Source organism: Xenopus laevis, chromosome 3L (assembly GCF_017654675.1).
Source record: "Xenopus laevis strain J_2021 chromosome 3L, Xenopus_laevis_v10.1, whole genome shotgun sequence".
NCBI lineage: Eukaryota > Metazoa > Chordata > Amphibia > Anura > Pipidae > Xenopus > Xenopus laevis.
In genome coordinates, this window is record NC_054375.1 from 81,399,910 (window position 1) to 81,426,067 (window position 26,158).

Below are 26,158 nucleotides of genomic sequence, written 5' to 3' on the forward strand. Positions count from 1 at the left end.
GTAACTAATTTACTAATATTTAATTATTATATATTGCTTATAATTACATTTATCATATTTAATTTTTAATGCATAAAATTTGAGTTTTTTTTTTTTTTTTTTTAAATTTGCATAACATAGTTTTGGGGTGGAGGACCCCTTTAAAAAAAATGAGGAGATCTAACTTTAAACAAAAGAGTGCCTTATTTTCAATTGCAAGTCCAAGTAAACCTTGCTTATTAATAGTGTATATTTTGCAATATAGGACAGGACAAGGTTACAATAAAAAGTATGTAAAAGAATGTGTGTTGGATGAATGCCACAGGAGAGATAAGAAACAGCAGCAATAGGAGTTGGGCTGAAATTTCTCACAATGAACCTTATTGAGAATTTTATGTTTATAATGAATCAAGGACATGTTACAAGCACAGTTTTGGTAATAAAATGTTGGACCGTATAATGCATAATGTTCTGTATAATGTAACTAATAAATGCTTTGCTTGTTGTGACAAGTATAAAGAAAGTGACTGCATTTATGTTCCCTTACTATTACGCATAAATGTTTATGTTGCTTGGAAAAGCAGACACTGACAAAATAATATGGTAACCATATTAAAATAATGGCAGAAAGCCTCTCCAGAATCAGAATCCTTCTTTATAGGGTTCACCCCTCTACTGCCGCATAGGGTGCAACAAGAAAAGCATTTATTAGTTACATTATACAGAACATTATATAAGGCCAGTATCTGAACAACTGTCTGTCCAACATTTTATTACCAAACCAAGTGTATTAATAAAAGTTGGTTCTCCCCTTGGTGAAAAACAGACTCTATTTTCTGACTTGTTTTTCACTAGATTGTTTGTCTTTGCTTGCCTATAGAAATGCATTTTAATTTCACGATTAATAGTTCTTGTTTAGGCATTGCTTACAGAAATATTTGGGAACAACAATCCTCAGAGTGTTTAAACTGAAGATGTGATTTTACTTGGTGGTCCCTTTCTGTTGTTTCCATGGCCAACTAATTTCTCTATAAGACAGATATTTCATGAAAGAACTTGTTGGAAAGGTGGCATCCTGTCATGTGCCATTTTCATGGAGTTTTTTTCAATTTGTTGTTGGACATTACGTTGCTGTGTGCTTAATTATATACTTGTGTTAGCAACTGGTGTGGCTTTAATAGTGAATTTCACTAATTATTAGAAATACTTGCCAAAACAATTCCACATGCTGTTGGCACCATATAAAATTGTACCATGTCTGCAACCTCAGATTTTATACCAATAATTGCAAATTAGCATTAAATCAGAATTCACACCTACAAAGCAACAAAAGGTGTTTAACTGGGCTGCCTGCATTCGCTATTTAATAAATACTATAACTCATACTGGAATACTCTCCTAAAGTATGCAAACCTAATTTGCTGCATTTTTGGCAATCATTATTTTTGACTATTTATTTATTGAACATATAGTGCAATTGTGCAATAAGTATTAAGACCCACTATACTGTTATACTTTGACTGAAATGGGTGGGGACCTAGATCTACCGATATAAAATGTTATCCCCCCCCAGTATATAACCAAACAAAGAAGAGCCAGTCACCACAAATAAACAATGTATAAATAGATATTAATGGAAGGAATTACAATTATTACAATTCTAAAACTGGGCCTGGTCTCTCTGGTAAATAACACACCTTCATAACTATAATGGTAAAAAGCACAAGGTCAATAAAGATGCCTTTATATAAAATCTCCACTAAAGAGTCTATTAAGAAAAATGTCCTTATTTATTAAAGGTAGCTAAATATATCACTGGATCTCTAAAGACAGCAAAGGTGAACTGTCCATTTTAATATGACACTGTAGCTAAATATATCCCTGAGTCTCCAGAGCAACAGAATAAGTGTTAGTATGTGAATAAATCAGAAGTTGTGTGGTATAGACTGTTAGGAAGATAGTTCACAATGCCCCTGTTTATCTGTTGCTCAGTCTTTAAACAACCTTGGTTGGCTCATTTTAGCTACAGATTTGCATCACCATACCAAAAGTATAATGAAAAGTGCATGCCAAGCATCATTTAACATTTATGTGAGTGCAGAAAGCTCACCTGAAAGCATTGATAGGATGTGCATTACAAGTGACAGCAGTATTACATTGTGTGTAGGCCTTTGGCATATATGATTACACAAAGCTTATTTATATGTACATGTACATCACCATGAAATCTCTTTCTAATGATAATGGTTTGGTGGAGATGAAGTAAATTGTATGTGTCTGGAACACAGGACACCATTTATATAATGTGAAATAGGTACAAAGAGGGTCTGCCCCATATGCATTTTTTGTGAAGATATTGGCACTGTTCCAGGTATTATGGGGAAATACGGGAACTGTGTTTTTATTACACTGTGAGTTGGTAACGATATCACAAAACCTTTTTATTAAAAGAGGTTTAGAAGTTTTACAGAACGGATTTTGAGGATAGGGTAATATAAATTCATTTTCTGTAAGGTTTATTAAATAAAAAAAATATCTATTCTAGAGGTAGCATGAGGTTCTGCTTTGTGTTTCAGTGGATAATAATGTCGGTTTCCTATATAGTCACATTTAAAAAAACCAGAAATGCTTCATTGGGTTTATATGGATTAAGATGTTGTTTATTTTTACCCATAAAGGACAGAGGCAGTTTAACAATCAGTGTACAGCTGTTTATATCGGGGCATATTTACATCAAAATGTAATTTGTTTTGATTGTGTGTGGTTCACAGAGTTTCTGCTATTATTGATTTTGTTGTTAAGACAAAACATATGAAATGCCGGCTAAATGGCTCAATAAATTATGGCAAAAACACGCTACTGTGCTAAAACACAAGGTGCCATGTATTAATGTTTAATGGTTAGTTAGGTAACTAGCGGTTGCCATATTGAAACAGGAACTTCAACCTTACTCTGAAGCACTTGTATACAATATTCTCTTGTATTCATTGGTTAGTGGATACAAGTGCCTTACAGCTGTGCTCCCCACACATAGTATATGGGATTCGGGTTTTATTAGATATTTTTGAATAGTCTGTAAATTATTACAATTCTGAAATGAATCCAGAATGTATGTGTGTAATGTAAGATTCCATGTTAAAGGGGTTGTTCACCTTCAAACAACCAGATGTTTTCCTATAGATCACCCGAAATAAAGACTTTTTCCAATTACTTTTTATTTTCTGTGTGTCACTGTTTTTCTAATATTGAAGTGTCAAGTGTCTTTTTTTCACCTTCTGATGCAGCTCTGGGAGGGGGGTCGCCGACCCTGTAAACTGTTCTAAATTGATACATTTAGTTGATACATTTCTGGTTTCTCCCTACTGAGCAGAATCTCTGGGTTTCATTACAGGCAGCTGTTGGAATTGATACTCCAGAGATGCTGCTAAGAAATGTCTCAACTAAATGTTGCAAAATTGTAACAGTTTAGAATCTGCACCTGAATTACTGAGCTGCCAGACTGAAACACTACAGACAGGAACATTCAACTTTAAACTTAGATTTTGGGAAAAAAAGGTAAAAAATAAATAATGGAAATTAATTGAAAAAAGTCTTTATTTCTGGGCCACTATCTGAAAACAACCGAAATGAAAAAAAGTGTTTAGAAGGTGAACAACCCCTTTAAGGTATGAATATTTAAAATGCATATCTTAATCTTTGGTCCCTGCTGCCATAAACGTTATACCTTTAAGAAAATGTAATTTGTACACATCTCATGAAGCTCCTTAGAGAAAGACGATTGCAATACTTTATTTTCTATTATATACTATACAATTTCCTTCTTGTGGTTGTGTATTACACAGTAATAGGTGTATGCTGCTGCTCTAAACACCAGGAATACAAAATAACTATCATTATTCTTGAGAATTGTCTTTATTTTGATTGATAATGTCACAGCCTCTCATTCAAACCATTACCTGTTTCCTACGGTAAATTTAACTCAGCCAGATAGATATTAATATTCCAAACTGAAGACTTAACCAAAGATATATAATCCACCAAAAATTCAGAAATTAAGTACAGTTGCAAATTGCCTCAGAATATCACTGTCTACATTATTCTAAAAATGAATTGAATGTAAACTACTCCTTTAATGACAATTTACAGGATGATGTATGAATGCTACCATTATTCTTCTTTTTGTGACTACTGGAGGGCAGTGTTTTATATGAATGCATTTATTATTCAGAGAAACCAGCACGTAGCATGGATAAATAATGATGGGCGAATTTGCGCCGTTTCGCTTCGCCGAAAAATTCACGAATTTCGCGCCTGGCGAATAAATTCGCCCATCACTATGGATAAACTGAAATAGTGGTAAACTAAAGCTTCCTGTGCAAAACAGTACCCTAAAGCCATGTTTTACTGAGCATTTTTAAAAATATTGGGTGGGTGCAATGCCTTATATACTAGGGTTCATTTTCTGCTTAAAAAAAAAACTCCTAAACACAATGGCTTGCAGTAATCCTCTTCTAATTCAAGTTCAACTAAATTAGGGACATTCAAGTTACAGTTCTATACTTTAGAGACACCAACTCAGTGATCTTAGTGCATCTGAAACCGCCCCTCAATCCACCCAGGCCATGCCCAATCTACCCAACTATGCTCCATGCTCTGGCTGCAACTTCAATTCTTTTTAACTGAAGGATAAGCAAACTACCTACATCATGTGACTGCCCTACATCATGTGACTGTTGAGCACTGTTTTTAACCCCAGACAATTTTCAAACCCATTCTTACAAATAATGTCAGAATGCAATTAAAACAGCCAACATTTGGAAAGATTAGTACAATGGTATTTTAGAACAAGGTTCCCTTTTATGCTTTCCTTAAATTATTTGAACTCCACATGAGGAGTCTCTTTTTATAAAGCAGCAGGCAACTGGTAAGCTCAAACCCAGGTAGTACATTTACCCACCTATCTTTGAAAGAGCTATATATCCTCCATTCAACTGTAGGCATGAGAAATAAATGGTTAAACACCAGCTTAGGCTGGGTTTTGTTAACAGTTGGAAATAGAATGCTATTTCCTTTTCCAGTTCCTATACTGACCCGGGGTATCCATTGTCCCAATTCTTCAAAAGGGTAGTCACCATGTGGTTCTGTCTCTTTGGACCTCACTTGCTTGAGGGGGGTGTAGATGAGACTAAAAAGCCTGAGGAAGCGAGTCTTAGTAAGAGAAGCTAGGATCAGTATTAGGATTGTTAGAACAGACCTGGTTAGAGCTTATTCTAGGAGTTAGAGTTAGGCTTAGGGTAGTTAAGTGTCTTCAGGATCCATCAAGGATGCAGAAGGATTTCTACCCTGGCTGTCCCCCAGCAGAAAGACTTAGATAGAGAGATGTCCCAGAGAAATTCCACTTGGAGGGCCTTGTACTCGGAGACTCTTGAGTGAGTACTACCCACTTGTTTTAAATGGATTGTTTAACTTCCAACACTTTTCTCAATTCAATTGGTTTCAGATGTGCACCAGAAATGAAGTATTTTTTAATTATTTTATATTTTATATTTGTTACCAATTTTCTAATATTTAAGTTTAAACTTTCATTTTTCATCTTCTTATGTCTTTTTGATTAAGCTCTGGGAGGGGGGTCACTGGCTCCAGGAGTCCCCAACCCCTGGGCCATGGACCTGTGGAGGGCTGTGAGCTGTGCTGAACTGGTCCCCCTCTGGTCCCAGCCGCTGTCTGTAAGGGTCAGGGCACATGCTCAGATTTGGGGAGATTAGTTGCCCGGCAACAAATCTCCCCAAACTGCCTCCTGCCAGCCAGAATGGAAATTGCCGGCAGGATGGCACTCGGAGTGCTTCGTTTTCCGAAGTCGTCCGAAGTTTCCTTGTGAGGCAACTTCAGGCGACTTCAGAAAACTAAGTACTCCAATTGCCAGCCTGCCAGCAATTTACATTCTAGGCGGCGGGAGGCAGTTCAGGGAGATTATTTGCCCGAAGAAGAGGAGATTTGTGGCCAGGCGACTAATCTCCCTGAATCTGAGCATGTGCCCTAACCCTAATAGTTGCAAAAACAATGAAAAAGGCCCTAATTATCTGCAATCCCAGCTCCCTGTGTGCCATTGCCATGACAATAGCTGTGCGAAGCCCAGGAAGCTTTCTACTAATCGCGAGACAGACCAAAATACTATTTGGACAGTTTTTTGGTAAGTCCGAAAAGCACCCAGGCATTTACATTCCCCCTCCACCCCACCCCGGTCCTCGAAAAAATATATCTTGGTTGATACTGGTCCATGGTGCAAAAAAGGGTTGGAAGATCACTGCTGTTAACTGTTCTAAATTGATACCTTAGTAGTTGATACATTCCTTAACTTAGGCCCTGCCGAGAAAAATCAGGTCATAATATCAGAGAAAGCTCCCTGCTAGTGATGAGTAAAAAATTATTTGCAAGTTTTGCAAGTTTTGCAAGTTTTGCCGTAAAAATTACGCCCATAGACTCCAATGGGTGAAAAACATTTTGTCGCCCATAGACATCAATACATTTCAGCCAAAGCGAAATGGGCCTGATTCGCCCATCACTATTCCCTGCATATGATGAGAATGAAGCAAATAAATGAACTGGTGCATTGTTTTGTAAATGCTGAAGGAAAGATCTGGCTATTCTGTCAATGCAGTTAGTAGCTTTGTGCTGTACCATAGCTATAAGAGCAGGAATAATAATAAAACATTGTTAATGGCAGGATGGCATTCAAACATTTATATTACTAACTGAATTAGAAATACTCTTAGCTGTTTGGACCTACTGTAAGTTTATCCACATGGAGACATCATTCCCAGAAATCCCCAATCAGACAAAAATCTGTCATTTTGTTACAGGTCTGTACAGTGCTGTGATAACCTACAGATTGATCCCTTTCTGTCTTGTACTGCAAATAATTCTTCAAAAAACTTGTGATGCTAAGAATGTAAATTTGGTAAACAAAAAAAGAAATAGAAACACATTTGTTACTTACAAATCAAATCGCAGATTCTGCCTTTCCTCAAAAAAGTAATCCATTATAAACTTTTTAACAAAATCTGGGTTCAAGGTGTTGTCAATCACTTCTGTTCTTCCATACTGCCAAGAAGAAATAAATATAGAAAAGATAGTAAATATCCTTTCAGAGTTTACACCTTCCAGAAAACAAGGTAATCCCATTATACATTTTATTGCACAAGCTCCCACCCCGCATCAGACCGTTAATTAAACTTACCATCCTCCATTACTGTATCATATTAAAGCAATTTTGAATTTTAGCATAATGATACTCCAGAGAAAATTACACATATAGAAAAAACAGTGTGCAACATATCATGCATCATCATTTCATATAATCCCCAGGGAGCCTTGATCATTAGAAAGAATCAGCTCTGAATAAACAAAGTCATCAAGAGATGCAAATTTCTGTTGCATAAGTAACATTTATTCAGCTTGTAGAAAAAGGTTAAAATGTCTAAAATGCAGAACCGCAGCTACCCAAACTTAAGGAATGCTGCTATGCAGTGTGTTTAGTAAATGTCTTGTTTGTTGCTTCAACATACACTGAAATCGTGAATTGTTTTCTTATTTTTATGAGCCACAAACAAAAATACAGTTTTCCTTCCTACTGAAAAATATCAAAGGACCAGCTGACAGAGAAAAATGTTTTATTTTCACAGGCAAACAGATGAAACAGACAGCATTTTAATTGCTTTTTTATATAAAGTCTGCATACCAGATCAAACCCCTCTTTTTGCCTATACAGCTCTAGGTTTGTAAGGCTAAACTAAGACAGTTCTCCTTTTTGGAGGAAATATCCAGAAGACACCAAATAAAAAAAAAAAAACTCCTTACACTTAACGGAACAGTAAGACCAAAAAGATTAAAATGTTTTAAAGTAATGAAAATATCATATAGTGTTACCCTGCACTGTTAAAACTGATCTGTTTGCTTCAGAAACACTACTATAGTTCATATAGACAAGTTGCTGTGTAGCAATGATGGAAATTTAAAAAAAGGCTATATGGCACAGGTTAAATAGTGGATAACAGATAACACCATTATGTTCAACAGAGCTTATCTGCTGTGTAACCTGAGCCTTTTGTCCTTTGAATGGCTGCCCCCATTGCTACACAGCAGTATATTTATATAAACAATAGTAGTGTTTTTGAAGCAAATACAGCAGTTTTACCTGTATAGGTCAACACTTACTTTAAAACACTTATTTTTTGACATTACTGTTCCTTTAAGACCACAGTGGTGTAACTAGTGGCTGGACCCAGGATCTGCACCGACGCCACCTCCCACCCCCTCAGGACTTGCACTCCTCACCTTCCACTGCCTTCCTGATACATGCATCTGCATTGATAATTGTGTAAAGGTAAAATAACGGGGGGGGGGGTCCAACTTGTTAGGTAATCACAATTAATTTAATTGTTAATCTTCACTGGTTTAGGGTAATTTCTCCTGAGCACCACAATTCCTGGGTGAGCAGAAAACCGTACAGATCATCTTCAACAGGTTCTGTACTGTGCATGTACCCAGCTTCAGTAGGTGCAGGGGTAAAATTGGAAAGCAGAAAAATATAGTGTCTTGGTTCCCAGGCATTTTCTGAGGAGCCTGCACAGTGTAGCAGCTAGTAGGTTTATTAGATATACAAAATTGGTTCTGGAAAATTGCTGAGATTATTTCAGGATTTTTTCAGTTCAAATTTTAGCAAACATACCCTTAATTTAAGAACTTGTATATAAGATGTCAACTAATCAGAACCGTAGGCTACAAGTAAATAGACACAGATACAATATATCTTGCTTGATACAGAATCCTTAAATCCTGATATTGACTGGAATTATGCCTCAATTTGGCATGATGGTATAGAGTGTACTTCTGTTATGCTAATATATGCTGCTGTTTCATTTTATTTTCCGCTTGAATTAGTCAAGTTATGGATACCATTAATACTGGAATAATTTGCTTTCTCAAGGCTGGAACCTACATTTAAAAGCAGTTCCATGTTTGCCAGAAGCTATTATATATTTATATGGCTATTTTTTTCTTATAACAAAAGTGACTTTAGCTGTAGCCCTTAGTATACACAAAGATAATTGCTAATACCTGAAAAAGCTTGATGAAGACTAATGTTTGGAGAGATTTTGATCATACTTTCTCTTTTAATGTACTTGCGCTAGAACAAGCATTATTTTAAATAGGGACATAAACCATTCATCTTTTTTCCAACAGTATCATTTCAACATCTAAGGGAAATCTGCTTCAAGGTATATAATTGCCACATCTATTATGTTAAATTACCAGAATTGCCAATCTTGCATCCATTTCGTAAAATGAATGCTACTACTAGAGAACTATTATATGTCTTGGGAAGACTTCATTCACAAATGTTTTGTTGCCTGATAAGGAATATACAGATAGGGCCATTATTGCTGTTTTTAACTGATTTATATTCATGTTGTATAGTTATTGATTCTTATATATGTTTTTAACACATCCCATACCTGGGTAATGTATTTTTTCTCACAGATAAACGTTTTTATTTTTTTTGCAGTTGGTCTTCCTGTTAACTGACCCATCTCTGCCCCCACCAAGCTCGTTATAAATATATTTCCATTGATCACTCTCTGCTATCACCACAAGCTGATCTGTGGGTTTCTCGACAATGTACTTAGAATAATAAAAGAAAACATAAGTTTGATTTCTGTGACTCAATGGAAAACACGATATTAGAGAACACAACATTGGAAAACATTGGTAAACATAACATGAGCACATTTATACCTAGTCCAACAGCCTGCAGCAATATATCCGGTGTCTGTTTTAGTTAGTACAACTTCATTGGACATGTTCTGCTAAGTTTTGGTTGGTGGATATGTGTTAGTAGGTGAAGCAAACTTTGCTTCACTGTAACTTTACTTACTTTACTGTAAATTCAAAAAGATGTTTTTCTTTGTATGACAATCCAAACATTTTAACTGGAATTTAGCATTCTCTACCTTTAATCTGGCCTAACTGCCCTTTAAACTGGGCCCCTCTAATCACAGGTGTATACCCAACTGGTAGGGGACATCAAAACAATATGGAAACTCTTAAACACATGCTATATTCCCTGCTCAGCGGCTAGGCTCAGTATGGTTAATGTGGTCAAAAGTATAGTACAACATTTTGAAAAATGTCTCTCTCTCATTATGACATCTTTCCTTAATAGCCTTGCCCAAAATGACATACTGTACAAGGGAAGGGAGTATGCATTTGTCTACAATAAATAATTTGCACTAGATGTCAGAGAGCCAAGGAAATTATCTGAAATCTCCCGGGAAATTAATAAATGTCCCCTGCAGTTTATCAAGTTCTAATATACGAAGACCGTAATATTTAATTTTGGTATAAAAGAAAGTTAGGTATATCAAGCAGTGCTATAACCAGATGTGAGCTAGTGGAATTAGGGATGTAAAACATTCCCTGAAATCTTAAATGTTATTAGGCATGCAGTAATAAAAAAGACAGATTATTATTTCAAGATTGCTAAAGCCTATTGCACATGGGCAGATTTCCTTCATGTTGAAAGGTAAGATCCTGAAAGCACTAGAGACAAAAAAAGTCTCTAAATATGCACTGAAGCATTGTCAGGCTACAGTCACCTGAAAAATATGCTTTCAATAATTTCCAATTCTACCCGAGGGGAGGCAACAGGGAGTGATATCTGACTCACATCCACCCTATGTGCCATAGGCCAAAGTTTTGTTATTTTAATTGCCTTTATTGAAAAACAACCACCTTTATTTGATTACCCACCCAATGTACTCTCTTTGAGTTGGTTTGGTCTTATTGGACTATGGCTTAAAGCCAGAGATGGGGATGTACTTCTGTACTGCACAGTTCATAAACTTGGCTGCCTCGTTATATGCGATATTCTGCTGCAGAGATTATATAAATATGCATTTGTATTCAAATTTACTTCCCAATGATATCAACAATTTCAAGGGCTAAAAACCTAAGCACTGGTACCATTATTTCATAATTAAAAAAATCCCCTCAAAGAAAGAAAATAAAATCATGGTAAAAATGAAAGTTGATTAAAAGAGCACACATATGTTATGGAAGCATTTGCCTTAAATAATGAATCATATATTTTTGATATTCTTTAATAAAATATTCTGCAGGTAATATTGTCATATTTATAAAATCTCCCTTTGGCTTTCAGCTGTACACATTTTTCACAACAGTGAGCAGGAATCTTAAGAGGATATTCATACTTCTTGTACAGTAAACTTACCTCTCTCCATTCCTTGTTTCCAATTCCTTGAGTATACAACACACAAACTGCAGGAAAATTAAATAGAAAATATTTATTATTAAAGAGAGTTTTAAGGTTTAACACAAAATACATATTTTTTAAGTAATTAACACACAGCTAACCCCAAGCAGTTTAATGACACAGTTATAGTTATTTGGGAGGGTTCCCATCCTTTATTCTATTCCATGTTGCTATCATATCTGCCTTAATCAGTCCTTTTATGCGCCTCATGGTCTAGATTTATGGAGCATGGCTGACTTTTTCTCATTTAACACCCACTGGTCAATAAAGGCATACCAAATGCTTGTGGCTAGCAACTGACACTGACTAACTGAGATAGACCCCAAAACACTTATGGGGCAGATTTTTCTAAATTCAAAAATCATTAGAAATCATAGAACGTCACACATCTAAGCTTTTCCTAACTCTTGTTTAAAATTGTTGCTTATATTTTCTCAGAAAACCCTGAGAACTATTTGAACTACACAAGGTTCTCATAGACTTTAATGGTTAAGGGGTCCGTTTACTAAAGCGCGGTAAAAATATGCGCCACATATGTTTTCGCCAGTTTTCGCCAGGTAAATATAAATTTGCAAATTTTCTTACGCAAAAATATCTTTTTACAAGTCATCGCATTTGCTGAAAATAACGATATGTACACATTAATGCCTGCTTTACTAAACAGCGAAATGTGCAAAAGACTAAATTTACGCAAGAATATTCGCAAATTTTTACCGCCACTTATGTAGTGGCGTAAAAGTATTTTTTCGCCAGAAAATCTCAAGCGGCATGAAAAATCCCATAATACTGTTTTTTTTTTTACCCATCATTCTTTGCTGACAGGAGAGAGATCTGTAGCTATTGCTGACAGGATGTTTTGGCTTCTGCTTCTATCTGCTGAAATACCAGCAGTTTCAGCTCAGATGCGTATTATTGGCAGCGGGCATCACAGTCCAAGGATTCGTCAGCTTCTGCGCTTTTTTGGTTTCATTGTGATTGGCATTCATTAAACTGTGCAAAGAGATTGACTGGTATGATTTCTTGTTCATATGATTCTATTGGCAGAAGGGTTTATGTGATGCATAAATGTTTGATTGGTGTTACTCTGGTGATGTTGTTGGATGGTATAATCATCAGTCAATAAAGTTTGAGTTTTGAAGATGTAGTTCTGGCCATAAATGTCACAGTAAAAATTACCATAATAACTGCCATAAAACAAGACTATTTTATAGCATAAATATTTGCAAAAACTTAATTTGTCGCCAGAAAATTCACAACTCGCTAAAATTACCGCTAACGTAAGCTGGTTTGTTAACGCAGTTACCGCAAGTGATCACAATGACTTCTGAGCTGTTTAGTAAACTTAGTCGCTGCAAATATTCTGGCGGAAAAATATTCTCAGCAATAACAACATGCGGAAACTTAGGGGCAGATTTACTAAGCTCAAATGAAGGATTCGAATGAAATTTTTTTTTCCGAATTTCAAAGTATTTTTTTGGGTACTTAGACCATCGAATGGGTCAAATTCGATCTAATTGATCGAATCGAATGAGTCGAACGATTCGATGTAAAAATTGTTAGACTAGACTATTCGACCATTCGATAGTCGAAGTACTGTCTCTTTAAAAAATACTTAGACTACATACTTCGCCACTTTAAACCTACCAAGGTTCAATGTTAGGCTATGGGGACCTTCCCCAGCACTTTTCTAACATTTTTTTTATCGAATAAAAATCCTTCGATTGATCGCTTACAAGCATTCGAATCGTTTGATTCGAAGGATTACTATCTTAGATAGTTCAATCGAAGCATTTGTACTAAATCCTTCGAATTCGAAGGATTTAACTTAGAGGGTCGAATTCGAGGGTTTATTAACCCTCGAAATTCGACCCTTGATAAATGTGCCCCTTAAAGTCAGATTTACCGAACTTTAGTAAACGGACCCCTAAGGATCTTGTTGACAACTATAGAGAATTTTTGAATACATGGATTGATAGACATATTTACATTTGGGATGTATGACTGTTTTTTTTCTGGTACAGTTTTTCGACAAAACTCGCGTTTTTACCAGCAGAGAATATTTTCATGATTCTGCACTAGATTTTTGCTATTAGTTTTCTTTTGCTGGAAAAAAGTACTTTTTTGCCTCAGGAAATATGAAGGGACCAAAAAAAGGGAAAAATCGGCAACAGCATTACAGTTATGGGACCTATAATCCAGAATGCTCAGGGTATTCTGGATAAGGGGTTCGTAATTTAGATCTCCATACTTTGTCAACTAAAAAACTTAACATTTATAACATTAAACTCAATAGGATTATTTTGCCTCCAGTAAGGATTAGCTATTATTATCTTAGTTGGGAACTGTAGAAAAACATACATTTTTTTGCACTGGAAAAAATGTGAGAAAAAAGGTTGGCTGCATTATTAGAATTTGTCCATGCATTTTGTTTAGCCATTTTGCTCTGGAAAACATGCAGAAAAAAACACCAATGGCAAATAGCATTTTGTTTCACTGGGAATCATTTTTTTTTTTTTTGTAGCTGAGAAACATGTAGAAAAAACAAATTTGTAGGTGCAGAGAAATCACTAATTTACACTGAAAAACATGTAGATGTACCCACTGGTCTGAATGCATCACAGGACATTTTTGTAGTGAATAAGCTGTCAAGAAAATGTGAGAAACGTTTACCAATACCTAAAGCCTTGATCTGCAGAACAAAATAATAATTTTTTTAAATTATTTAAAACAATGTAAGTTTTTAATCTTAAACTTTGATAAATCCATCCCTTATATTGTAAGCTTTAAAGGATCAGTAACATAAAATATTTTAAAAAAACGATCCATCGTGTGGCACTCCATTTCTCCTCCCTGGCTATCTCCTAAGGAAGCCAGGGGGGAGAAATCAAGCACGGCACGATGGATCACTGGATTGCCTTTTCTGAAAAGGAGCGCAAGCGGAGTTTCGGTAAGTTATTTCTTAATAAAGGCTGTGCAATTTTAACCTTTTAAATGCCACAGATCGTAGAATCTACGTTCTGTGGCAAAGGTACTTGAAATGCCACAGAACGTAGATACTACGTTCTGCAGCATTTCCTGGTTCAGGAGCGGAGGAGCGGCTGTTAGAGCCGTTCGCTCCGTTCCTGCTCGATCCCCTGCCCCTAGGCAACGAGCAGAGCAGGGGATCGAGTGGCCCCTGGGGCGCGATCGCCCAGGGGCCCAAAAACAGCAGCAGGCACGTGTTACTTACGTGTCCTGCTGCTGCAGCCTGCACCGGATCGACGATCTCCGCCCCCACAGCACACAGACAGGAACCACGAGGTAGATGTCTTCCAGAGGCTCTTCCTGATCGCCTGCAACAGTCTCCAGCGACTTTTTCAGGTTAGTGCAACAATTACACACACAAACACACCAACACACACTTATTACAGTAATACACACTTAGATTCACACTTACACACACTTACACATACATTTTTGGGGATTGGGGGGGTCACTTACACTCACTGCACTTACACACATGTGCACACGCACACACGCGCACATAACATGTAATTTACCATTTGTACACACGCACACGCACATACATGGCATTGTGGCTTTTTTTTTTTTTTCTTATCGCATCGTTTCTTTTTTTGGCTGAAAAAAATGTTTTATTGCCATTACGCATAGCGTATTCGCTAACCGTACTGTGCAATACCTTTTGTATGTTATTTCGGTGATTATATTGCAATTTTGGGTATTTTGGTGCATTTTTAGCCATTTTATTGAATTTTTAGCCATTTTATTGCATTTTCAGCTCTGCATATGTTGTGTTCACTTGTTTCTAGCCGTAGAACCTGTTTGGCCCATCTAAAATATTCAAACTGTGATTCTGACGGCCGATAACACTAGTCTGGAAAAAAAACATTGATTTTTGTGGTTTTATTGGATTTTTTTGCATTTCACCCTTTACTGCCTTATTTTGTTTTGCCTTGTAAATTTTATCTACTATATATCCATTTGGGGGTCTCTGTGCGCCACATAGTTTGGTATATCTATGCATATTGGGCATCAAAGTGTTCAGTAGACCTCTGGCATTCATATTTAGGATGTTTTATGCTGATACGTTACGAAATGTGGGGCATATAATGGGGTAAAATTCAATCTTTCTGACAATTTTCAGAAATTTGATAAAAACCGTTATGTTCAGCATTGCTTTGCAGTTTGGCAGTTTGCAGTAGAAACACATATTTACCCATATTGGATTCGTCAGAATGTGTACTTTCTGAAAATATATGGCTTTCTGGGGTCTCTGTACTGTTAGGTGGTCTAATGTCGCATATTACACACACCAGGTGCTTATATTGCAGCAGCCAGCGCGTCAGCCGTGAAAATGTATATACACTATTGTCATTTGGTGGTCTCTGTGCGCCGCATAGTTTGGTATATCTATGCATATTGGGCATCAAAGTGTTCAGTAGACCACTGGCGTTCATATTTAGGATGTTTTATGCTGAAACGTTACGAAATGTGGGGCATATAATGGGGTAAAATTCAATCTTTCTGACGATTTTCAAAAATTTGATAAAAACCGTTATGTTCAGCATTGCTTTGCAGTTTGGCAGTTTGCAGTAGAAACACACATTTACCCATATTGGATTCGTCAGAATGTGTACTTTCTGAAAATATATGGTTTTCTGGGGTCTCTGTACTGTTAGGGGGGTCTAATGTCGCATAATACACACACCAGGTGCTTATATTGCAGCAGCCAGCGCGTCAGCCGTGAAAATGTATATACACTATTGTCATTTGGGGGTCTCTGTGCGCCACATAGTTTGGTATATCTATGCATATTGGGCATCAAAGTGTTCAGTAGACCCCTGGCGTTCATATTTAGGATGTTTTATGCTGATAAGTTACGAAATGTGGGGCATATAATGGGGTAAAATTCAAGCTTTGTGACGATTTTCAGAAATTTGATAAAAACGGTTACGTTCAGCATTGATTTGCAGTCTGGCAGTTTGCAGTAGAAACACTTATTTAACCATATTGGATTCGTCAGAATGTGTACTTTCTGAAAATATATGGTTTTCTGGGGTCTCTGTACTTTTAGGGGGGTCTAATGTCGCATAATACACACACCAGGTGCTTATATTGCAGCAGCCAGCGCGTCAGCCGTGAAAATGTATATACACTATTGTCATTTGGGGGTCTCTGTGCGCCACATAGTTTAGTATATCTATGCATATTGGGCATCAAAGTGTTCAGTAGACCCCTGGCGTTCATATTTAGGATGTTTTATGCTGATACGTTACGAAATGTGTGGCATATAATGGAGTAAAATTCAAGCTTTGTGACAATTTTCAGAAATTTGATAAAAACCGTTATGTTCAGCATTGCTTTGCAGTTTGGCAGTTTGCAGTAGAAACACTTATTTACCCATATTGGATTCGTCAGAATGTGTACTTTCTGAAAATATATGGTTTTCTGGGGTCTCTGTACTGTTAGGTGGTCTAATGTCGCATAATACACACACCGAGTGGTTATATTGCAGCAGCCAGCGCGTCAGCCGTGAAAATGTCTATACATTTTGTCATTTGGGGGTCTCTGTGCGCCACATAGTTTGGTATATCTATGCATATTTGGCATCAAACTGTTTAGTAGACCCCTATGTTTATATTTAGGATGCTTTATGCTGGTAATGATACATGGACAATACGATGCTGGAAAGTTGAAGCTTTGAGGCAATTTCCAGATATTTCACCAAAACCGCCAAATTTGGCAAAGCCTTGCGACTCAGTAGTTTGGAGCAGAAAGGCATGGGTACCCATTTTAGATTCCGTAGAATGTGTACTTTCCAAAAATATATGGGTTTGGGGGGTAAACATATATTTCTGTGTTTTTACCCCGCAAAAATGCAGTCAATGTGTTGATTTTTCATTAGCTGAAGTTACCCACGGGACTGTTTGTATGCGCTAACTTCATTTTGGGGCCTCTAAATGCCAGATACTTTGGTAAACTTATGAACAATGGCCACCAAAATGTTCAGAGGAACCCTGGCAATCATATTTAGGGTGCTTTTTCTTAGTACGTAATGACACATGGGTGATATGGTGCTGGGAAGTTGAAGCTTTGAGGCAATTTTCAGATATTTCACCAAAACCGGCAAATTTGGGAAAGCCTTGCGACTCGGTAGTTTGGAGCAATAAGGCATGGGTACCCATTTTAGATTCTGTAGAATGTGTACTTTCCAAAAATGTATGGGTTTGGGGGCTAAACATATATTTCTGTGTTTTTACCCCACAAAAATGCAGTCAATGTGTTGATCTTTCATTAGCTGAAGTTACCCACAGGACTATTTGTATGCGCTAACTTCATTTTGGGGCCTCTAAATGCCAGATACTTTGGTAAACTTATGAACAATGGCCACTAAACTGTTCGGAGGAACTCTGGCAATCATATTTAGGGTGCTTTTTCTTAGTACGTAATGACACATGGGTGATATGGTACTGGGAAGTTGAAGCTTTGAGGCAATTTTCAGATATTTCACCAAAACCGACAACTTTGGGAAAGCCTGGCTACTCAGTAGTTTGGAGCAATAAGGCATGGGTACCCATTTTAGATTCTGTAGAATGTGTACTTTCCAAAAATGTATGGGTTTGGGGGGTAAACATATATTTCTGTGTTTTTACCCCACAAAAATGCAGTCAATGTGTTGATCTTTCATTAGCTGAAGTTACCCACAGGACTATTTGTATGCACTAACTTCATTTTGGGGCCTCTAAATGCCAGATACTTTGGTAAACCTATGAACAATGGCCACCAAACTGTTCGGAGGAACCCTGGCAATCATATTTAGGGTGCTTTTTCTTGGTGCATAACGATACATGGGTGATATGGTGCTGAGAAGTTGAAGCTTTGAGGCAATTTTCAGATATTTCACCAAAACCGACAATTGTGGCAAAGCCTTGCGACTCAGTAGTTTGGAGCAGAAAGGCATGGGTACCCATTTTAGATTCAGTAGAATGTGTACTTTCCAAAAATATATGGGTTTGGGGGGTAAACATATATTTCTGTGTTTTTACCCCACAAAAATGCAGTCAATGTGTTGATTTTTCATTAGATGAAGTTACCCACGGGACTGTTTGTATGCGCTAACTTCATTTTGGGGCCTCTAAATGCCAGACACTATGGTAAACTTATGAACAATGGCCACCAAAATGTTCAGAGGAACCCTGGCAATCATATTTAGGGTGCTTTTTCTTAGTACGTAATGACACATGGGTGATATGGTGCTGGGAAGTTGAAGCTTTGAGGCAATTTTCAGATATTTCACCAAAACCGACAACTTTGGGAAAGCCTTGCGACTCAGTAGTTTGGAGCAGAAAGGCATGGGTACCCATTTTAGATTCAGTAGAATGTGTACTTTCCAAAAATATATGGGTTTGGGGGGTAAACATATATTTCTGTGTTTTTACCCCACAAAAATGCAGTCAATGTGTTGATTTTTCATTAGATGAAGTTACCCACGGGACTGTTTGTATGCGCTAACTTCATTTTGGGGCCTCTAAATGCCAGACACTTTGGTAAACTTATGAACAATGGCCACCAAAATGTTCAGAGGAACCCTGGCAATCATATTTAGGGTGCTTTTTCTTAGTACGTAATGACACATGGGTGATATGGTGCTGGGAAGTTGAAGCTTTGAGGCAATTTTCAGATATTTCACCAAAACCGACAACTTTGGGAAAGCCTTGCGACTCAGTAGTTTGGAGCAGAAAGGCATGGGTACCCATTTTAGATTCAGTAGAATGTGTACTTTCCAAAAATATATGGGTTTGGGGGGTAAACATATATTTCTGTGTTTTTACCCCACAAAAATGCAGTCAATGTGTTGATTTTTCATTAGATGAAGTTACCCACAGGACTATTTGTATGCGCTAACTTCATTTTGAGGCCTCTAAATGCCAGATACTTTGGTAAACCTATGAACAATGGCCACCAAATTGTTTGGAGGAACCCTGGCAATCATATTTAGGGTGCTTTTTTTTGGTGCGTAACGATACATGGGTGATATGGTGCTGGGAAGTTGAAGCTTTGAGGCAATTTTCAGATATTTCACCAAAACCGACAATTTTGGGAAAGCCTTGCGACTCAGTAGTTTGGAGCAGAAAGGCATGGGTACCCATTTTAGATTCGGTAGAATGTGTACTTTCCAAAAATATATGGGTTTTGGGGGGTAAACATATATTTCTGTGTTTTTACCCCACAAAAATGCAGTCAATGTGTTGATCTTTCATTAGCTGAAGTTACCCACGGGACTGTTTGTATGCGCTAACTTCATTTTGGGGCCTCTAAATGCCAGATACTTTGGTAAACTTATGAACAATGACCACCAAAATGTTCAGAGGAACCCTGGCAATCATATTTAGGGTGCTTTTTCTTAGTACGTAATGATACATGGGCGATATGGTGCTGGGAAGTTGAAGGTTTGAGGTAATTTTCAGATATTTCACCAAAACCGACAATTTTGGGAAAGCCTTGCGACTCAGTAGTTTGGAGCAGAAAGGCATGGGTACCCATTTTAGATTCAGTAGAATGTGTACTTTCCAAAAATATATGGGTTTGGGGGGTAAACATATATTTCTGTGTTTTTACCCCACAAAAAATGCAGTCAATGTGTTGATTTCTCAGTAGCTGAAGTAAAGTCCTGATCAATTTGGATGTGCTAACTTCATATTGGTGTCTCTAAATGCCAGATACTTTGGTAAACCTATGCATAATGGGTATCAAACTGTTCAGTGGACCCCTGGCAATCATATTTCAGGTGCTTTTTCTTGGTACCTAATATAGTTTGGGATATGCGGAGCAGCAAAATAAAACCTTTGAAATGATTTTTCAGAATTTTGAATTTTTTTTTGAAAAACCGCTATTTTCAGACAAGCTTTTATGTTTGGTAGTTGGGAGTAGAGAGACATAGTTACCCATTTTGTAATCGGCAGAATGTGTACTTTTCAAAAATGTATGGTTTTCTGGGGTAAACCTACGGTTTCAGGATTTTTTGCCTTGGAATCTAAAGCATGCTGTTTTCTGCCTTAGTGCTTTCAAAATTCGGTAATATACTGCCGGGAGTTTTTGCTGTACAGAAATCCTAAATCTCCCTAAAACTATACATATCTGGTATTGGCACGTTCGAGAGACATAAGGCTTTCCAAATCAGTTGGATTTTCATCCCTAAAATGAAATATTTTTCTGGTATAAATTGATATACGATGAAAAATGGTAATTTTTCATTTTTTTTTGGTATTTAGCACTATAAATTTTTTTGCACAGGTGGAAATACATGAAAACTCAGGCAGATTTAGAAAGCTCAGTTTCTACAGAAAAAAACAATGTATAGTTTTCCTAGGTAAACTATAGGTTTCCCCTCAGAAAATGCCCCTAAAGTGAGAGAGCACAAAATGTTTCAAAAACGGCTGGCATTTCGCGTAACCAAAATGTGAAATTCTGCTGGCACTTAAAGGGTTAAAGTTTAATTTGTCTTGGTGTTTGTTTTCCCCGTTGTATGCTAACACATTTTTTAAAAAAACTTTTGATGTTACTGGTCCTTAAAGGACAGGTGCCTCTGCCATGCTGTGTCTCTTGTTATGCATAATTGTACAGGTATAGGATCTATTATCCAGACTGCTTGGGGCCTGGGGTTTTCCAGATAAGGGGTATTTTAGTAATTTGGATCACCGTGACTTTTAAGTCTGCTAAAAATCAATTAAGCATTATATAATAAGTACAAGATACGGTTTTATTATTACAAAGTTATTGAAAACATTTTTAAAAATTAGAATCATTTGCTTAAAATGAACTCTATGGTAGATGGCCTCCAGTAATCAGGAGCTTTCTGGATAATGAGTTTACAAATAATGGATTTCATACCTGTATATTTATTATTTATTGCTTATTGCCTTTTGGTACTATACATGTACTATAAAAATGTATAGCACTGCATCTACTAGTAGCTACTAGAGACATACAATCTCCCCTGTCCGCTTGTGACATAAACAATATATACCTTACAACCATCCCCTTTAAAATAGTACATTTTTATTTAAATACTTCTGTAACCCCACATAATACTAAATCAGGGGGTAAGTACTAATTACTAACTATACATTTTTCTAGCAACAATGCAGCATATTCACAGGATTATGTATAATGCTACAGCACACTTAATTTGCACATGATTTACCAGTACAGTACACTGATTACCACTTAGCTAAATAACACCAAAGTTGAAGCTCTATTTTTTTCCCAGTGCATCAAGTAGACACAGCACCAGCAGAATCATTAAGTGTAATCCAGTTGTGAGGATATTGCTGCATGTGTGCACCCTGTACTTCACACACCTTGTTCTCAAATTGTCAAAGAAAGGTGAACTGGTGTATTGGTGAAAGCCTTGTGCCAATGAGCAATTGTCTTTTTAAATTGCATTAACATGCACACAGCATTCAGAGCAATTTTCCTTTACGGTGGTCAATGAGCACTAAGGTGTGTTTCTTGCAATATTATCATTAAAATAATTAGACTAATGAATAACTGCAAATGTCAGACTACAGGAACTGTAGTACACCAGGCACTGCAAATGTAAAATTGTAACTTTTTAAAGTGTAATGTTAAAGAGTATGCACATTTATTTTAAAAAAATACATTTGAGATGGTTCAAATACTGAATCCTCCACAAAAGACTCATCTACTATTGAATGCAATTCAAGACCATGAATTTGGATTTTCAGATATGAGAAAACAAAATGCATTATCTGGAAAAAATAAAATGGCACTTTCAGTTGTCTGATGCTTTAAAGCCAAAACGATTTAGTTCAGCTGAACACTTAGGTGCCTATTTAAGTCTGTGTAATACCTAAAAGCTGCAGAACTTCTTATTAAAGAAAGCCCACTCTGGGAAAAATACATCACTAATGAGGGTTTTCCCCCTGAAACCTCAATGACTGCTTGAGCAGTCTTAAATCAGCCCATAAAAATCTTGCAAAAAGCCCTGGATTGAGTTGCTCCCCACAAATAATCATTACCATGTAGACACATTTTCAATAAATGCACATAAAAATAGAAGAATCTTCATGTCCTTTTAGAAACCGTTAACATATAAACAAAGAATGTCTCAGAAATAGGAGCACCCATGAAAAGACATATACCGCTTCTATTGATTTAAAAATCTATAATTGGTCAATATAATGTCCCTTTAAAAGGCACTCTTATAAATGGTGAACAGACTGAACCATTTTTATGAAAAACTCAAACAAAGCTTCACCATTTTCTAGAATGATGAGCACCAGGGAATGAGAATAAACTACAAAAAGCATTGATTTTCAGCACTGAAAGGCTGAATAGGCTGCAACACTGTAACACTGCACACTCCAGTCAAAACTGAACTTTGGAAGAGCAAATGAGCTTTATGTATGACCCAACATTCAACAAATTCACACTAAAAAATTATTTTTGGGTATGACAACTGTGAAAGCTACAAGAAAGAAAACCCTGCAATAGATGCTGTTTTGATGGCTTTGACTTCCACCACTTAGTGAAGGCTCTTTTCTTCTGTCTAGGAGAGTCTAACGGGCCCCTTTAATCCTCCTTAAAAGTAAGATAAGCAAATGTTAGATGCCACCTTTTCTAAAACCAAATATAATAAATCTGAACATATAAACCATTTGAGATCAGAAAAAAATGATTTCTGTAGGGCAACAATGAATTAAACACATCCCTGCATAAACTCTGCTAAAACAAAAACCTCCTCCTATACCACAGTTGTGGTTTACTGTGAAGTAGGTATCTGGCTTACTGGAAATGCAGATTGAGGTAGGTCTGAGCAAAACTACATGTGGTTGGGCAGATTGGGTGCATGGCCTAAACTGCCCCTTTTTTTTAATCTAGTGTAGCCATTTATAGGGATGAACTAGTCAGTCTGCTTTTTATACTTATGGACCCTGTGCATCTGATTGGTTAGGTCATCTTTATAAAAAAATTAATGAATTATGTCACATAGCATACGTGTGTTTTATAGATATTAAGTTTAAAAGGGATGGTAAGGCAACTTTTAAGAGCCCTTACACAGGGATTTTTGATGGGTGTTTGAGATACAGATCTGAGCAGAATTATGTAAATGGCCCAAGTGATTTGAATGTTTAGAACCACAATCTCTTAGAATTTTCATGCAACATGATGGATTTTGCAAACATTTCCCTTAAAATATTATATAAATACATTTCAGTGTGTTTGATGCACTTTGATATACATTCATACTCTTGTGCGTAAAAACCTTAAGGGAAATACACACAAAATGAATCAGTAATGATTAGTAATTAGTCAATAGTTCAGATAGAGGAGCCATCTATATATACTGTATGTGTGTAAATATCAGCCCTGCAAGATGGACTACAAATAGGTATTTACTTCTAAATTAATGAATTGCAAGGCCTCCCTTGTAACCCAGTCTCTTTATGGCTCAAAAATTGTTTTTTTATTTAGTGGAAATGTGCAGCTGATAATTGCACCGTATTTATCCCTTAAGCATTAGGCTGCTGTCAAAAAATGATCATCTACAAGACAAGTGCATGTATTACATATTGGCTAAAAGGAAATTTGCTTCTGTTGCTTCCATTCACACAATATGCTAAAATCCAGTGAGTCACTGCCTAGCGTCACAATGTCCTAGAAAACAGCGCTATGCTGTCCTTTGTAATTTGGTCTGCTGTATGATTTACAATAGTCAAAAATGTTGCTAAGTATAGCACATCAGGCAAATCTAAAAGGACACAGCCGAAATATTTTTTCCATTACAAATCAATAGTTAAAGCAGGACTAAATGAATGCAGTGTGAATAAATTATGAATAAACATTTGTTGTGTTTATGCATTTTATATACTTCACACACCTTATCTGACACAAAACAGCAAAGTAGAAATAAGGTTAATACAGTGCCTCCAACCCACCTATTATAATACTACCCACAATTTAATTTACAAAATGTAAGAATACCAGTATGTTTGAGCACAGTATAATCTGTAAACATCACTTTAGCTAATACCACAAATGCTATTACTTTTAACTTCACCTCTAAAAGCAGGGAATAATAAATATGTAATCCACATAGTTTAGCTGCCTTATGACTACTACACACTCAAGAGCTACGTTCAGGATACGGCATAGTGTAAAACACCCAAAGAAACTACTAAAGATGCAGTAACCCCACACATATTTAAACCAAACCTCAGGACTTATTATTATCCCTAAGCCAGTAACCACAACCAGTCACCAGTAAGTAGAAAGGGATAATTATTGCCATATTAACCATCTGTATACCAACAATAGTACATATCAAAGAAGAAGTGTGTGTTTATTTCGTAGAGCAATGTCTTCTTAATATATACGGAAAACAAAGTCAAAACATTCCAGTGCAGTAGCTATGGTGAAAATGTAAGCAAACCCCCCTCCCAAAAAATAGGTAATCCTAGAAATACATAAACTATCTATAATCATCAGGCATATACAGGTATGGAACCTGTTATCCAAAATGCTATAGACCTGGGGGTTTCCGGATAATGGATCTGTTATTTGGATCTTTATACCTTAAATCTGCTTAAAATCATTTAAAGATTAAATAACCCAATAGGCTGGTTTTGCTTCCAATGAGGATTAATTATATCTTAATTTGGATCAGGTACAAGGTACAGTTTTATTATTACAGAGAAAAGGGAAATCATTTTGTAAACATTTGGATTTATATAAAATGGAGTCTATGGGAGACAGCCTTTCCATAATTCGGAGCTTTAAGGATAACAAGTTTCCAGATAATGGATTCCATACCTGTAGTATGAGCAAAGTAATACTTGCTATTGAGAATTCTTGGGATTGGGGGTTTTCCGGGTAAGGAGATTTCGGTAATTTGGATCACCATACTTTGTCTACTAAAATATCAGTTAAGCATTAATTAAACCCAGAAGGATTGCTACCAATAAGGAATAACTAAATCCAAGATAACATTTACATATTTAAATTTGAGAAAAATACCCTCCAAAATCCACATCATCTAAAACAATATATTGCAATATTATAACAATCATTATCACTAAGGTTGGAGTTAACCCTGGTTCTGGAGTTTTGTTGAATAATTTGGCACAAAAAATGTTTTGAAATCGCATAATTTTATTACAAACACTAAGCATGTTCACAAAAGCCATTTGTTTCCAAACTTTGCAAGGAAGTCGTTGAAGCCCGATGATGGTCAAAAAGGTAACAAAAGTTAAAAACTTGGTCACAAAATTATATAGTTTGCAAGGGTCTTTGCAAAAGTTTTATTGTGCTAACAAAACATGTTACATTCCCCTATATTGGAAGGCTCTGCAGGGATTCGAGCCAGGGACCTCTGGGTTTCTGGCTCCAGGCTTTAACCATTGGGCAAGGTAAACTCTTAAAAGATCCTGTCCAGGCCACTGAGCCCTTTTTCCTAATTACAAATAAATTAGGAAACTGTGCTTCCCACTTCAGTTGCAGGAATACAAAGCGGGAAATAAATTTACACAGATCAGATGTGAGACTTGCTGTGTATAAATGGCAAATATATATACCGTTTTTGTGTGAGTTTAAGAAATAGAAATCTGTTTTGAAATTCATTCCCTGTGTTAACTAAAATGATGTCTGCACAGAAAATTCATTCACATATATTCCACAAAGTAGAACATAAAATGTATACTAATGTTTGCTTTCTTCTTTTCCAAGCTTGTAAGACTAAAGGCAAAGTGAACATTATGTGGTGCCAGTGATTGCACTCTTGATAACCTTTCTACACTTCAGGCATTATGTACCACACAACTGCTA

General features: G+C 36.5%; 1 protein-coding gene across 2 annotated transcripts in view; it reads right to left on the minus strand.

Annotated features, from left to right (window-relative positions):
* LOC108711171 (copine-8) overlaps positions 1-26,158 on the minus strand; it is a 167,737-nt gene that overhangs the window by 65,506 nt on the left and 76,073 nt on the right. For both annotated transcript variants that reach the window (XM_018252626.2, XM_041586448.1), the window contains 2 exons: positions 11,270-11,316; positions 6,977-7,080 (listed from right to left, as the gene is read on the minus strand). In XM_018252626.2, the coding sequence (XP_018108115.1) occupies positions 6,977-7,080; positions 11,270-11,316 (151 nt within the window). The remainder of the gene's footprint in view (positions 1-6,976; positions 7,081-11,269; positions 11,317-26,158) is intronic.